This window comes from Geotrypetes seraphini, chromosome 1 (assembly GCF_902459505.1).
Source record: "Geotrypetes seraphini chromosome 1, aGeoSer1.1, whole genome shotgun sequence".
NCBI classification, from domain to species: domain Eukaryota; kingdom Metazoa; phylum Chordata; class Amphibia; order Gymnophiona; family Dermophiidae; genus Geotrypetes; species Geotrypetes seraphini.
In genome coordinates, this window is record NC_047084.1 from 201928678 (window position 1) to 201943571 (window position 14894).

The window sequence follows — 14894 nt, forward strand, 5'->3', positions numbered from 1 at the left end:
TAAGTTTAAGCGGATGCCCTCTTGTGGCCGAGGGTCCTCTGAGACAAAGGATGTCATCTTCCACCTCGACACGTCCTGTGATGTATTTAAATGTCTCAATCATGTCCCCTCTCTCCCTGCGTTCTTCTAGAGTGTAGAGCTGCAATCTGTTCAGTCTCTCTTCGTACGAGAGACCCTTGAGCCCCGAGATCATCCTAATGGCCATCCGCTGAACCGACTCGACTCTAAGCACGTCTTTACGGTAATGTGGCCTCCAGAATTGTACTCCAGATGAGGTCTCACCGTGGTCCTGTACAGTGGCATTATGACTTCTGGTTTCCGGCTGACGAAACTTATATTGATACATCCCATCATCTGTCTTGCCTTGGATGAGGCCTTTTCTACTTGTTTGGCAGCCTTCATGTCTGCACTGATGATTATTCCCAAATCTCGTTCTACTGAGGTCTTACCCAATGTTTCTACATTCAAGGTGTAAGTTCTGCATGGATTTCCGCTACCGAGGTGCATGACCTTACATTTCTTAGCATTGAAGCCCAGCTGCCATGTTGAGGACCAGTTTTCCAACGCAAGAAGGTCCCGTGTCATATTATCCTGCAAATAGCCTTCATTTACTATGTTGCATAGTTTGGCGTCATTGGCGAATAATGTTACCTTACCCTGCAGCCCTCGTGTCAAGTCCCTTATGAATATATTAAAAAGGAGTGGACCCAGAACTGAGCCCTGCGGCACTCCGCTGGTCACTTCCGATGCTTCAGAGAGGGTGCCGTTGACCACCACCCTCTGATGTCTACCACTAAGCCAATCATTGACCCATGCAGTTATTGTCTCGCTCAACCCCATCGATTTCATCTTGTTTAGAAGCCTGCGGTGTGGGACGCTGTCAAAAGCCTTGCTGAAATCCAAGTACACTATGTCCAGACACTCTTCCGAGTCTAGCTTTCCTGTTACCCAATCAAAGAAGCTGATGAGATTGGATTGGCATGACCTACCCTTAGTGAATCCATGCTGATTTGGATCCCTTAGATTCCCTTCATCCAAGATCGTGTCAAATTTACATTTAATTAGTGTTTCCATGAGTTTACACACTATCGATGTGAGACTCACTGGTCTGTAGTTCGCATCCTCTGCTCTGCAACCCTTTTTGTGCAGAGGAACGACGTTAGCTTTTTTCCAGTCCAGGGGGACTCTCCCCGTATTTAGGGAAAGATTGAAGAGCATGGCTAATGGTTCCGCCAGGACATTGCACAGCTCTCTGAGCACTCTCGGGTGCAATTCGTCTGGACCCATGGCTTTGCACACCTTGAGTCTTGACAGTTTGCTGTAGACGTCAGCTGGTGTGATCTCAAAATTCTGAAATGGTTCTTCTGCGCTTGACATTGGTTCCAGATGTGGCCCGTGCCCTGGTGCCTCGCAGGTAAAGACCGAGCAGAAGTATTCATTCAGTAGTTTGGCTTTATCGGAATCAGTTTCCACGTAGTTCCCGTCCGGTGTTCTAAGGCGTACTATCCCGTTTGTGGTTTTTTTCCTGTCACTAATATACCTGAAGAAGAATTTGTCCCCTTTCTTAATATTCTTGCTAGTTTCTTCCACTGCAAGTTTGGCCTCTCTGACTGCTGTTTTGACTGCTGCAGACCTGGTCCTGTATTCAATGTTAGCTTCTCCTTTCCCCGTACGTTTGTATAAAAGAAATGCTCTTTTTTTTCCTTGACGAGATACAAAACCTCATCAGTGAACCATTGTGGTTTTTTGTTTCTTTGTTGTTGATTTACTGATTTTATGTAGCGGATAGTTGCCTCGTGTAGGGTCAATTTCAGGGTTGACCACATTGCTTCCACATTATCAGTTGCTTCTTGATCCTGCAGCGTCTGATGGACGAAATCTCCCATGCGTGCGAAGTCAGTGCCCCGGAAATTGAGTACCCTCGTTTTTGTTTGTGATTTAGGGAAGCCTTTCCTAAGGTTGAACCATACCATGTTATGGTCACTTGTGGCTAGCGTTCACCCACCGAGACCTCCGAGATGCTCTCCCCGTTTGTAAGTACGAGGTCTAGGATGGCCTTGGCCCTAGTGGGCTCTAGTACCATTTGTTTGAGCTGTACTCCCTTCATGGACGTTGATATCCTCCCGCTACCATAAGTTGTCGCTGAGAGTGTGTTCCAGTCTACATCAGGCATGTTGAAGTCCCCTAGCAGAACAATGTCCCCCCGTAGAGTGATATTCTCAATGTCTTCAATTAATTCTGTGTCCTTGTCCTCCGTTTGTCTTGGAGGTCTGTATACCACACCAGGTACAGGCATTTTTATCCGCCTCTGGCCAGGTTTACCCAGATGGATTCCCCGGTGTACTTGACATCTGCGTATAAACCTCAATATCCCATATCAAACATAGACTTAACATAGTGCACCCAAACATACAGTGTAATTGCAACAGCAAACATATATGTCATAAACAGAGAGCAATAGAAAACCCCCTCCCCACCTGCTTCCAGTCACCCAACCCCCCCTTTCCATCTCTATATCACACAACAGGATTCCCGCCTGCTATGACAGTTCATTCAGCAGCAGACTCCTACCCATTGGATGTAAAGATTGAAGATACCTAAACTTTTGGTTCCTAGTACCCTTTGCATCCCTAGTTTGCCAGTAGATGGAAGTTGATTGCACCAATACCAAATATTTGGTGGGTCATGGGACCATACGCCCCCTGCAGATCCAGTAATAACTTAGCTATATCATCTTGAAAAGATATTCTTAAAAGGTGCCCTACCTAGCCCCAGAAGCACTATACCTGGGGGCATTTCCAAAAGGCATGCACAAATGTATTAACTCCATGCCCACACGTAATACAGAGTGCTGTGGGTATCCCACCACTGTAATGCAACTGTTTTTGGGTAAAATAAGCCCAACAAAGTACTTTGTAACTACATTCCTGCAATCCACCACCAGATATCAAGGAGAGTATAATCGCACCAATATCCCAATCTTCCAAGTTTATGCCCAGAGCCTATTCCCAACTGGTGCGATAGGAAGTAAAATTCTTAGATGGTAGGAGCAAAGAAAGGGATTTATATAGCCTCAATACTGTAATAACCGTACTGACATCAAAAGCAAAAAATTCTCACACCTTAGACCCCACTCACTGTTCTAGTTGTGCTCTGTCGAGAGAAGACTGTCAGCCTAGAGGCCTCTGGGAGATTATATCAATCTGACCCTGGCATGGGAAGGCAGATAGACCCTTAGTGCAGGGAAACTGTTTTAAGTAGCCCTGATTGATATATTTTAAGTTTCAAGTAGCCCTGATTGAATCATGGCTAGCTAAAAGGTGTTAATGTCTGATTAAGAGGGTGCTTAGGACAATGGTGCACAGATCAAGCCAGAGACTTAATCCCATCACCATGCTTGCAGGTTTTTCTCACCCTCCTTTGTCAATTAAATTGACCATTGTCTCAAACAGTTTGCAAGTTCTAAACAGAAAGATACTGGGAGATACAATATTTTCTCTATTCAGAATAAGATTCCAAGGTATAAAAGCCTGCTCTCTGCTCTATCAAGTTATCTCTCTCTTTTTCTATGGAGCTATCAGGAGAGGGGTCTTGGCCTAGAGAGCTGCACGGGAACGGGGATGACGGGAATCCCGCGGGACCCGCGGGGATCCCGCGGGTTCCCCCTTTGGGTCACGGGGATCCCGTGGGGACGCCCCCTAGGGTCGCGGGGATCCCGTGGGGACGCCTCCGAGGGTCGCGGGGTTCCTGCGGGGTTGGATCGCAGCGGGGTTGGTCGAGCCGCGAGGGTAGTCTCCTTCTCCTTACCTGCCCTGTCGCAGCACACATCCGAACGGAAATCTTCCCGATGTCAGCGCTGACGTCGGAGGGAGGGCTTAAGCAAAGCCCTCCCTTCCTCCGACGTCAGCGCTGACATCAGGAAGACTTCCGGTCGGCTGTGTGCGGCAGGGCAGGTAGGAAGAAGGCAATGGCGTATGAAAGAGGGGGGAGGGGGCGGACCGCCCCGGAGAATGTGCACAGCCGGTCAGATCCCCCGATCGACCGACAACAGGCCCGGCCGACAAATCTCCCTGCCCTGTAGCCGCGAATCTAAATTACCTCTTACAGCAGCTTCACTACTCCAGCTGCTGTAAGAAGGTAATTTAGATTCGCGGCTACAGGACAGGGAGATTTGTCGGCCGGGCCTGTTCTGTTGTCGGTCGGGTGCAAAAGCGCCACAAAGGTGGAGGCAGGGAGGGAGGAAAGGTGGAGTGGAGAAGAAAAGACGCTTAAGGGGGGAGAAGGCCGCTGAAAGTACTGGGGAAGACAAAGGGGTGGAAAAGAACGCTGAAAGGACATGGGGTAAACGGGAGAAAGGGGGGGGAAGGACCCTGAAAGCACTGGGGAAGACAAAGGGGTGGAGAATGCCACTGAAAGGACATGGGGAAGGCAGAGAGGGGAGAAGGATGCTGCCTGACAGGACATGGGAAAGATGGTGGGGAGAAGGACACTGAAAGGAAATGGGGAAGAGGGAATGGGAAGAAGACGCTGGCAGGGAAGAAGACAGAGGTGCCAGACTATGGGGGGAGCGGAGGGAAAAAGATGGGTGCCAGACCAATTTGGGAGGGGGGAGAAAGGGAGAGGCACAGTAACAGAGCAAATGGAAGACACAGAGAGAAGAGAGGCAGTGGATGGAAGGAATTGAATGAGAACATGAAGAAAGCAGAAACCAGGCAATAAAGGTAGGAAAAAAATTATTATTATTTTTTTTTTTTTGCTTAAGGATAAAGTAGTATATTAGTTGTGTTGATAAAAATTTATAAACATTAGAGGCTCTGGTAGAAACCCGTTTACAAAGTATGTATTCTTCCCAATCAATATTTCCAAATTAATAAAGTCTTTTTGCTTATTTTTAAATGGGTTTCTACCAGAGCCTTTAATTCAGTAGCATAATTAAATGAAATAACTATTTCTGTAGTTTATAGGGACAGGCGGGGACGTAGGGGATTCCTCGCGGGGACGGGTGGGGACGGAGGGGATTCCTCGCGGGGACGGGTGGGGATGGAGGGATTCCTCGCGGGGACGGGTGGGGACGGGTGGGAGTCCTCACGGGGACGGGTGGGGACGGGTGGGACTTTGGCGGGGACGGGTGGGATTTCTGTCCCCGCGCAACTCTCTATCTTGGCCCTCTCTCTCTCTTTCTATCTAGCTATCTCTTGGCTCTTGGCTTGACATTTTGGCTCCCCCTCTCTCTGTCTATCCTTCCCTTTATCTATGGAACACGAAGCTTCCTAGAACTGCAAGCGTCTATGTCCCTCTCTGTCTCTGACCTCTGTAAGGCAGTGAGACTGCTTGCTCTCTGCTTAAGTGTAATGCTCTCTGCTTAATTGTAATGCTTATAAATATTACTTTTCTGTAAGACTATTTCTATAATATATTCTTTATATAATCACCCCTGGCTGTGCTTCTTATTTGATTCTATCCCTAATGAAACTTCTGTGAAGGAACTGAACCTGGGACCTGGCGTCTGTCAGTGCGCATTTCACTTAACCCAAACCACCTAATATTGTGGGGTTTTATACTTGATGAGATTTTATTTCAATTTTTGATTGATGGACAAAGTGAGATAGAAATCAAAAGTCCTTTTGGAACCCTTAAATTGTTTTAGACTGGATGACACAATTGTGAAAACCACCTAATATTGTGGGGGCCACTTTCAAACTGACAAAGACCAATAAAGTTTTAATTGATAGTATGCAAATTTATGTTCCTAATCCATGCCCATCCCGCCAGGAAGACTCCAATGGCAGCAGTGATCCATCAACATCAAATACATGTGCCAACTGTGAGACCTGTTCCCTTCCAGTGAGTAAACACTATATTTTCCCTCCCCGGTGCAAACTGCAAATTGCCCCTCAGAGGCAACAGTTATGTGACAGAAGGATGTCCCCCTAGCCCAGGGGTAGGGAACTACGGTCCTCGAGAGCCGTATTCCAGTCGAGTTTTCAGGATTTCCCCAATGAATATGCATTGAAAGTAGTGCATGCAAATAGATCTCATTGGGGAAATCCTGAAAACCCGACTGGAATACAGCTCTCGAGGACCAGAGTTCCCTACCCCTGCCCTAGCCGAATGACCAGTCATCTCCACGCTACCTAAAAGAGTTGTAAAAAAACACTCCCTTTCAACTCCAATGGAGTCCTCTCCTGTCCTGTATGTAGAAAAGAAAGCACATTGAAGGGGGCATAATATTCCCATTTCATCTCAATGAGGGTATAATTGTAGTAGAAGATCTCTTTGATTGTATAATGCAGAATCAGAGATCCATGCATAATTACATAATGTTATGGGTTATTTTAAGTTCTCCCCCCCAGGTTGGATTACCACCTGGTGTGTCTCTTATTCTTTCTTGAATCTGTTGTATATGAAATCCATCGCAATTCTAGGAGTGAATTACAAAATGCATTTTTTAACACTCATATGACTGGCCTGGAAATGGTGAGCTCCCTCTTGCCCCGATCGTGTCAGGGAGTCAGCGGGGCAAGAGGGCTTGACGTCAGAGAAAGGGCGGAACCGCTGGAAGAGGAAGCAGCGGAGGCGCAGGTCTCACAGAAGAGCCGGGACCGCCAAGAGGAAGCAGCAGGACACCGGTAGGAGCTTCTACATGATGGAGGGGGGGGGGGGTCGGGAGGCTGTGGGGGTGCGAGCGGTCCTTTAGGGTGGGGGTGCGGGTGGGAGTGCGTGCAAGCGGTCCTTCGGGGTGGGGGTGCGAGCGGTCCTGCGGGGGGGTGAATCGGACGTCGGGGGGGGGGGGGGGGGACTATGTAAAAAAAATTTTGTACAACGCGCTCACGCGTATAACGCGCACGGTTTGTAAAATCGTGTATAACGCGCACGTTATATGCGTGAAAATATGGTATGTTATAATCTATTTTAAATAATTTCCTTTTGAGGATTATTTAACCTCCCAACAACAGATACTTGTATTTAGATTTAAATTATAATTCTCTATCATCTTTTTAATCTTTTAGCATGATTGGCATGGGAATGTATTTTTTGTTTACCTAAATAAACAACTGATATATAAACTTTTATCTATTTTTATCGTTAGCCATTGTGACATAAAACTATAATTTAATGTATTCTAATATTCAGCTTGTGCAATAATGGTCATCTAGTATGCTTACTTTTTGTACTTTTAAATATGATTTCTATATATTCTGGAAATTGTACAGTTAGTTGTTTCTCATACATTTACAGACTTGTAAGTTTTTATGTTTTGTACGTTTTTATTTGCAACTCTAGATTGTTTTGACTACTGCTGCAGGCGGTTAGACTGAAACACAGCACCGAGTCAAGTTCTACTTTTGAACTCCTACTAATTGGTTTTACCTAGACCTGTTGATCTACATTTCTAATCATTTTTTTCTATCATAATAAACTTTGCATCTGTCATTCTTTGACTCAAGTTTTCTTTTTCTTCTTCTTGTTGGACCTCCATTTCCTTTTATTCTGTATTTTCATAGGGGATTTTCTCTCCTTTTTAGTGTTTACTATAACTCCTTAATCCAAGATAAATAAATCAAAACAAAAATGAATAACGTATAAAAATATGTATGCCATTAAGATTTGTTACACTAGTTTTATACAGCCTACACAATACAAAGAGAAAACTAAACAAGACTATTTTGTCTATGTATGTTTCCCAGTCAAATACCTTCTAAATTATCAGTAGTTGTACCCTCTATATTACTGAAGCGGCCCTCTGAGTCCATGTTATTTCCTGCCTCTATTTTCATGCGCTCATATTCCCTCATTCTAGCCATTGCTTGGTCTAAGTGAATTACGGTGTTGCCTGCATTTAAAAACAAAAGTACATGCTTTAACAGAACATTTTAAAATTTGGATTATCTCTAAATTACATTTTCAAATTCTATACAACTAAATATTATTGAGAGCGGAAAAAGTGTTACCGTATATACTCGAATATGAAATGAGATTTTTGGCAAAAAAATCAGCCCAAAAATGGGGGTCTTGGTTTATATTTGAATCTACTACCATAGTAGTCGCAGGTCAGGGGTAGGCCTGACATGTGAGGCAGGCAGCTGATTTTTCCTAGCGGCAATGATCCTCCATGCTGTGGGGGGGAGGTGGAGTGAAGAGTAAGCGGCAAATCCAGATTGTGACCAGTCCTACCTTCAGTCTTGCTAAACTGTCTGGCAATAACGAAGCCAGATACCGCGGGGACCTTCCCTCTTGCCAAATTGCTAAAGGCTCTGTCGATCTTGACCCCGGACCCCTGATTTTGAGGGGTGGCATCGAGACAATCAGAGCCTATAGTGATTTAGTAATAGGGAAGGACCCCACAGAGTCTGGCTTCGTTATTGCCAGCCAGTTTAGCGGGACTGGGACAGGATCAAAGGCAGGGCTGCTCACAATTCAGATGCACCGTTGAATCTTCACTTACTCCTTCTCACGGTGGCCGGCAAACAGCATGGAGGACAGCCAAAGCCACCATCAGGAGGAATCAGCTGTCTGCCTTGCATGTCAGGCCTGCCCCTGACCCGCAACTCTCTTGGAAGAAGCAAAGGGTAAAAGGTGATGAGGAGAGATCTTGAATGTAGGTGGAGGGAAAGAGAGATGAGGTGTTGGAAGAAAGAGGGGAGAGGATATGCTGGATGGAGGGGGCAAGACAGTAGATACTGGTTAGAAGAGTGAAAATAAAGGGGGAAGATAGAGAGAAAGAAAAGACACTGGAAGGGGGGAGAGAGGGAAGAGTTAGCAAAAAAAACCTGAGAAATTAGAAGTAGATAGAGATGAAGAAAAATAAATGGAGGCTAACGTAGCTGGTTTTAAGAAAAGTTTGGACAATTTCCTGGAGGACAGGTCTGTTATTGAGAAAGACATGGGGGCAAGCCACTGCTTGCCCTAGATCGATAGCATGGAATGTTGCTACTCTTTGGGTTTTGGCCAGATACTAGTGACTTGGATTGGTCAACATGAGAATAGGCATTGGTCTGAGCCAGAAAGATTATTCTTATGTTGCCAGCAATGGAAATCACTCCAACCCATGAAATAATCCGTCAGGGGTACCCCAAGGCTCCCCTCTATCGCCTACTCTATTCAACATTTACATAGCATCCTTAGGTCACCAACTACAAAAATTAAACTTAACACATTACATATACGCAAACGATATATCCATCCTAATCCCCATAAATGACATCTCAACTGAAATTATAGACAGCGTTTCACACACAATGAAAGAAATCGAAAAATGGATCACTGACTTCAAACTGAAACTAAACACAGAGAAAACAAAAGTCTTCTTGGCAACCCCCAACGACAAAATAACGAAAACATCATTGAAAAATAAACAGCCACGAATATCCTATTTCCAAAACCATAAAAATCCTAGATGTCACTCTAGACATGCACTTGACCATCCCCGACCACACAAACTTAACAGTGAAGAAATGCTTCTACACTCTATGGAAGCTAAGGACTATAAAAAATATTTTGACACAACATCCTTCAGGTTACTGGTGCAATCGCTGATCCTATCCACACTGCAATACTGCAACATCGTCTACCTGGGTATCCCACAAAAAACAATAAAAAAAACTGAGATTAGTACCAAACACTGCTTAATCTTTGGACTGAGAAAACAAGATCACATTAGCCCATACTACAAAAAGCTGCACTGGCTACCAATGGAAGTGCGAATACAGTTCAAATTTGCATGCATCTGCTTCAAACAAATCTGGAGCCTAGCATCTTCCTACCTGCAAACACACTTTACTCTACACAACCCCACATGAACAACCAGAAACAAAAACATCTTCGCCTATCCTAAAATTATTGGCTGCAAATACAAATCCTACCTTGACAGAACCTTCATGTTCCAAGCAAACAGACAACAATCCTGGCTGGGAAACTATATAAATAAAACCAGACATACCTACAACGCATTCCGAAAATCTATCAAAACTGCTCTGTTTGACAAATTCATCACCTAAACAGACCATTCCGCGCTCACTACACTTTTTCCCCTACAACTCGAAGCATTCCTCAGGCAATTCCTTCCCCTCTCACTTTCCCTCCTTTTTTCCCCCTCCCCCCCTTACACTTCCCTCCTCTACAATCCTTCTCCTGTAACTCCCCCTCATGCATTGGTAATTCGCTGAATGTCCAGCCTTCTTTTGATGTTGAATCGCCTAGAAGTCGTCTGACTATGGCGGTATAGAAAAAGCACAGTTACTTACCGTAACAGGTGTTATCCAGGGACAGCAGGCATATATTCTCACATGTGGGTGACGTCATCTACAGAGCCCAAGCGCGGACAGCTTTTCAAGCAAACTTGATTGAAGTTTCAAGCTTGCTATGCTGCACCACGCATGTGCATGCCTTCTCCCTTCAATAGAGGGCGCATCCCCACCTCATGATCCTCAGTTCCATAGCCAGCAAAGAAGCCATTCCCGGAGAGGAGGGCGGGTTGTGAGAATATATGCCTGCTGTCCCTGGATAACACCTGTTACGGTAAGTAACTGTGCTTTATCCCAGGACAAGCAGGCATGATATTCTCACATGTGGGTGACCTCCAAGCCAACCAAAAAGGGCAGGTGGGAGGATGGCAATTTAGGAAAACAGATTACGTAAAACCGACTGGCCAAACCGGCCGTCACTTCTGGACAACGTGTCCAGGCAGTAGTGGGAGGTGAAAGTATGAACCGAAGACCAAGTGGCAGCCTTACAGATGTCCTCCACAGGAGTAGACCGGAGGAAAGCAACAGAAGCTGCCATCGCTCGGACCTTATGCCCTGTAACTCGACCATGGAGTGGAAGACCAGCCTGAGCGTAGCAAAAAGAAATACAAGCAGCTAACCAGTTGGACAAAGTGCGCTTGGAAACAGGATGTCCCAACCGATTAGGGTCGAAGGACAAAAACAATTGAGGAACCCTCCGATGAGACTTAGTGCGTTGAAGATAAAAAGCCAACGCCCTCTTATAGTCAAGCGTGTGAAGCGCCACCTCACCAGGATGAGAATGGGGCTTCAGAAAAAACACCGGAAGAACAATGGACTGATTGAGATGGAAATCAGACACAACTTTAGGCAAAAACTTAGGATGAGTGCGAAGAACCACTTTGTCATGATGGAACACAGTAAAAGGTGGATCCGCAACCAAAGCCTGCAGCTCACTAATCCGACGAGCAGACGTGAGCGTAATCAGAAAGATCACCTTCCAAGTTAGAAACTTAAGATGAGATTTGGCAATGGGCTCAAACGGAGGCTTCATCAGTTGAGCCAAAACCACATTAAGATCCCAAACCACAGGAGGAGGTTTCAGAGGAGGATGAACATTCAAAAGCCCCCTCATGAAACGAGCAACCAGAGGGTGAAGAGAGAGAGACCTACCCTCAAGAGGCCGATGGAAAGCCGCAATAGCACTAAGATGCACTTGAATGGAAGTCGTCTTTAGCCCAGACTGGGACAAATGCAATAAATAATCCAGAACCGAAGACACCGGAACCGAGCTCGGATCCAGATGGTGCGAGGAACACCAAGATGAAAATCTGGTCCACTTCTGGGAATAGCAAAGCCGAGTCGAAACCTTGCGCAAGGCTTCCAAAACCTCCCTCACAGACTGAGAAACAGGAACCGAAGTCAAGGGGAAAGGAACCAAGCAGTGAGATGTAGAGACTAAAGATTGGGATGCAACAGCGAACCCCGACTCTGGGACAGCAGAGAGGGAAAAACAGGCAGAAGTAGAGGCTCCCGAACACTGAGTTGAAGGAGCAGAGAGAACCAATGCTGACGAGGCCAACGGGGCGCAATGAGAATCATAGTGGCTCTCGTCGATTTGAGATGAACCAACGTTCTCAAGATCAGAGGAAAAGGAGGAAATGCATACAGGAACCGCCCTCCCCAATCGAGAAGAAAGGCATCGGCCTAGAGACGGTCCGGGGAGTACATCCGAGAACAATAGAGGGGCAGTTTGTGAGTCTCCGGCGAGGCAAACAGATTCACTTGAGGGGTCCCCCAGCGGTCGAAGACCTCGTGTAGAACCCGGGAGTTGATCGACCACTCGTGCGGTTGGAGAAGACGACTGAGTTTGTCGGCCAGACAATTTCTCTCTCCCTGAATGTAAACCGCCCGAAGGAAGATGTTCTGAGAGACCGCCCACTTCCAAAGGCGTAGGGCCTCCCGGCACAGGGCCCAAGAGCCCGTCCCACCTTGCTTGTTCACATAGTACATCGCCACCTGATTGTCCGTCCGCACGAGGACTACCTGATCGTGCAACAGGTGGTAGAATGCTCGAGCAGCCAGAAAAATGGCACGAAGCTCCAACACATTGATGTGACAAAGACGGTCCTCCGCCGACCATAGGCCTTGAGTCCGCAGACCGTCAAGATGAGCCCCCCACGCTTACTCCGAAGAGTTCGTGGTCAGGACCTTGCGATGCGGAGGGACGAGAAAGAGCAAACCCCCAGAAAGATTGGAAGAGTTGGTCCACCAACGGAGCGAGTTTCTCAAAGAAGGAGTCACCGTCACCGGAAAAGAGACCGGGTCCCGATCCTGCCGCCACTGGGAGGCCAAGGTCCACTGGGGAAGCCTCAGGTGCAAGCGGGCGAACGGTGTGACATGAACCGTCGACGCCATGTGGCCGAGCAGAATCATCAGACGCTGAGCCGATACCGAGGGCTGCAGCGAAATCTGGCGACTCAGTCGGAGCAAGGCCTCCAACCGTGGAGGGGGGAGGAACGAACGGAGGCGAACCGTGTCCAGCACAGCCCCGATAAACTGAAGGGATTGGGCAGGGCACAACTGGGACTTGGGAAAATTCACCTCGAACCCCAGACGCTGAAGGAAAATAATAGTCTGTCGGGTCGCTGAGATAACCCCCTCCTTTGAAGGGGCTTTGATCAGCCAATCATCCAGGTAGGGAAAGACCTGCAGACCCTGAGATCGTAGGGCCGCCGCGACCACTACCATGCACTTCGTGAAGACTCGAGGGGACGAAGCCAACCCAAAGGGGAGAACCCGATACTGAAGGTGCAACTCCCCCACCTGGAACCGTAGAAACTTGCGGAAGGCGGGATGCACCGGAACATGAGTGTAAGCTTCCTTCAGGTCCAGGAGGCACATCCAGTCCCCCTCTTCCAACAGAGGGTACAGCACCGGAAGCAATAACATACGGAACTTCTCCCGGACAAGGAACTTGTTGAGCTTCCGGAGGTCCAAAATAGGGCGCAGGTCCCCGGTCTTCTTCGGGACCAGAAAATAACGGGAGTAAAACCCCTGTCTCCGTTGTTCGGGGGGAACCGGCTCCACCGCCCGAAGGCTCAACAAGGCCCTGGCTTCTGAGAGAAGAAGAGGCAGCTGTGCTCGGTTGGAAAGAGACGCGCCCGGTGGATTGTCCGGCGGCGTAGTCATGAAATTTAGTGAGTAACCCTCCGAGACAACACGGAGTACCCAAGCGTCCGAAGTGATCAGAGTCCAGGCCGAATGACAAAAACCTTAACCGGCCCCCGATGGGAAGCGGGGTCGGCGAGAGCGCAGAGGGGGCCCGCCCCCATCCGCTCAGCACGTCAAAAAGACGGCGCCGGCTTAGACGCCCCTTGCGCCTGAGGCTTCTGGTGCGGTGCCCTGGCCTGCTGAGGCGGACGCCGGGGAGGAGGCCTGGAGAACGCCGGCGTAGACTTCTGCGGATAACGCCGCGGTGGAGGTCTGTACGGTTTCAGAGTCGCCAACTTGGCTTTGGGACGAACCAAGGAGGCGAGAGAGCGCTCATGCTCGGACAGGCGTTTAGTCGCCGCCTCCAGAGACTCATCAAAAATTTCCGAGCCGACGCATGTTAAATTGGCCAGGCGCTTCTGCAAATTCAGGTCAATATCCACAGTGCGCAGCCACGCAAGACGGCGCATTGCCACCGCGAAGGCGGAGACTCGTGACGACAACTCAAAAGCGTCATAGATGGCATGAAAGAGGAACAAGCGCAGCTGAGACAAGGATGCCATAAACTTGCCAAAGTCTCCCTTATGCCAATCCGGCATAACCCCGTGATAACGGGGCATCGCCTTCACCATCTGTCGCAGGTAGGAAGAGAAGGTGAAAGCATAGTTAAGCACACGGTTAGCCATCATCGAATTGTGGTAGAGGCGGCGCCCAAACTTATCTAGGGTCCGCCCCTCGCGCCTGAGCGGGACCGCAGCCGAAACCCGAGAAGGCTGGGATTTTTTCAGAGCCGATTCCACCAGTAAAGACTGGTGGGACAATTGCGCCTTCTCGAAGCCCTTACAGGGGACCTTGCGGTACTTAGATTCCATCTTCGAGGGAACCGCCGTGACAGCATAAGGGGAGTCCATGTTCCGCAAGAATGCCTGATGTAGGATCTTGTTTAAAGGCAGACGCGGAGACTCACGTGGAGGATATGGCAAATCTTGCTCCTCCAGAAACTCCTTTGAATATTGGGACCCAGACAAAAGGTCGAGGTCCAAAGCCTTCCCCATGTCAATGACAAATCTCGAGAAAGAGGAGAGCCTCAAGGTAGGGAAAGGAGATCGAGAGGCCAGGCCCGCTAAGAAGGATGGGGAAGCCTCACGGGAATACCTGGGTTCCCGACCGGTACCCGACTCCGAGCCCCACGAAGCCCCACCAAAGGATTTCGTCGGGGTCGGCGACCTCCGATGCCCCGAGGAACCCCTCGGGGAAGTCCCCGGGGTACGAGGCACCGAGGCAAGCTCCATCCTCCTCGGGGAGGAGTCCCTCGATCCCCTTCCCGCAGAGGAACGCACAAGCCTCGGGTTATCCAGGCGGAGCTCCGAGACTTTCAGAGTCTCCGCTTTCCTCGCCGGCGAAGAGCGACCCTGCCGCCTAGGCGACCCCCGAGGGCGCTTAGGTTTCCGGGATCGA

General features: G+C 48.2%; 1 protein-coding gene across 15 annotated transcripts in view; it reads right to left on the reverse strand.

Annotated features, from left to right (window-relative positions):
• PCM1 (pericentriolar material 1) overlaps positions 1-14894 on the reverse strand; it is an 869560-nt gene that overhangs the window by 214963 nt on the left and 639703 nt on the right. For 14 of the 15 annotated variants that reach the window (XM_033944006.1, XM_033944000.1, XM_033944047.1 and 11 more), the window contains one exon: positions 7697-7834. The exons of the other annotated variant lie outside the window; for it this stretch is intronic. In XM_033944006.1, coding sequence (XP_033799897.1) covers positions 7697-7834 — 138 coding nt within the window. The remainder of the gene's footprint in view (positions 1-7696; positions 7835-14894) is intronic. 15 annotated transcript variants of the gene reach the window in all.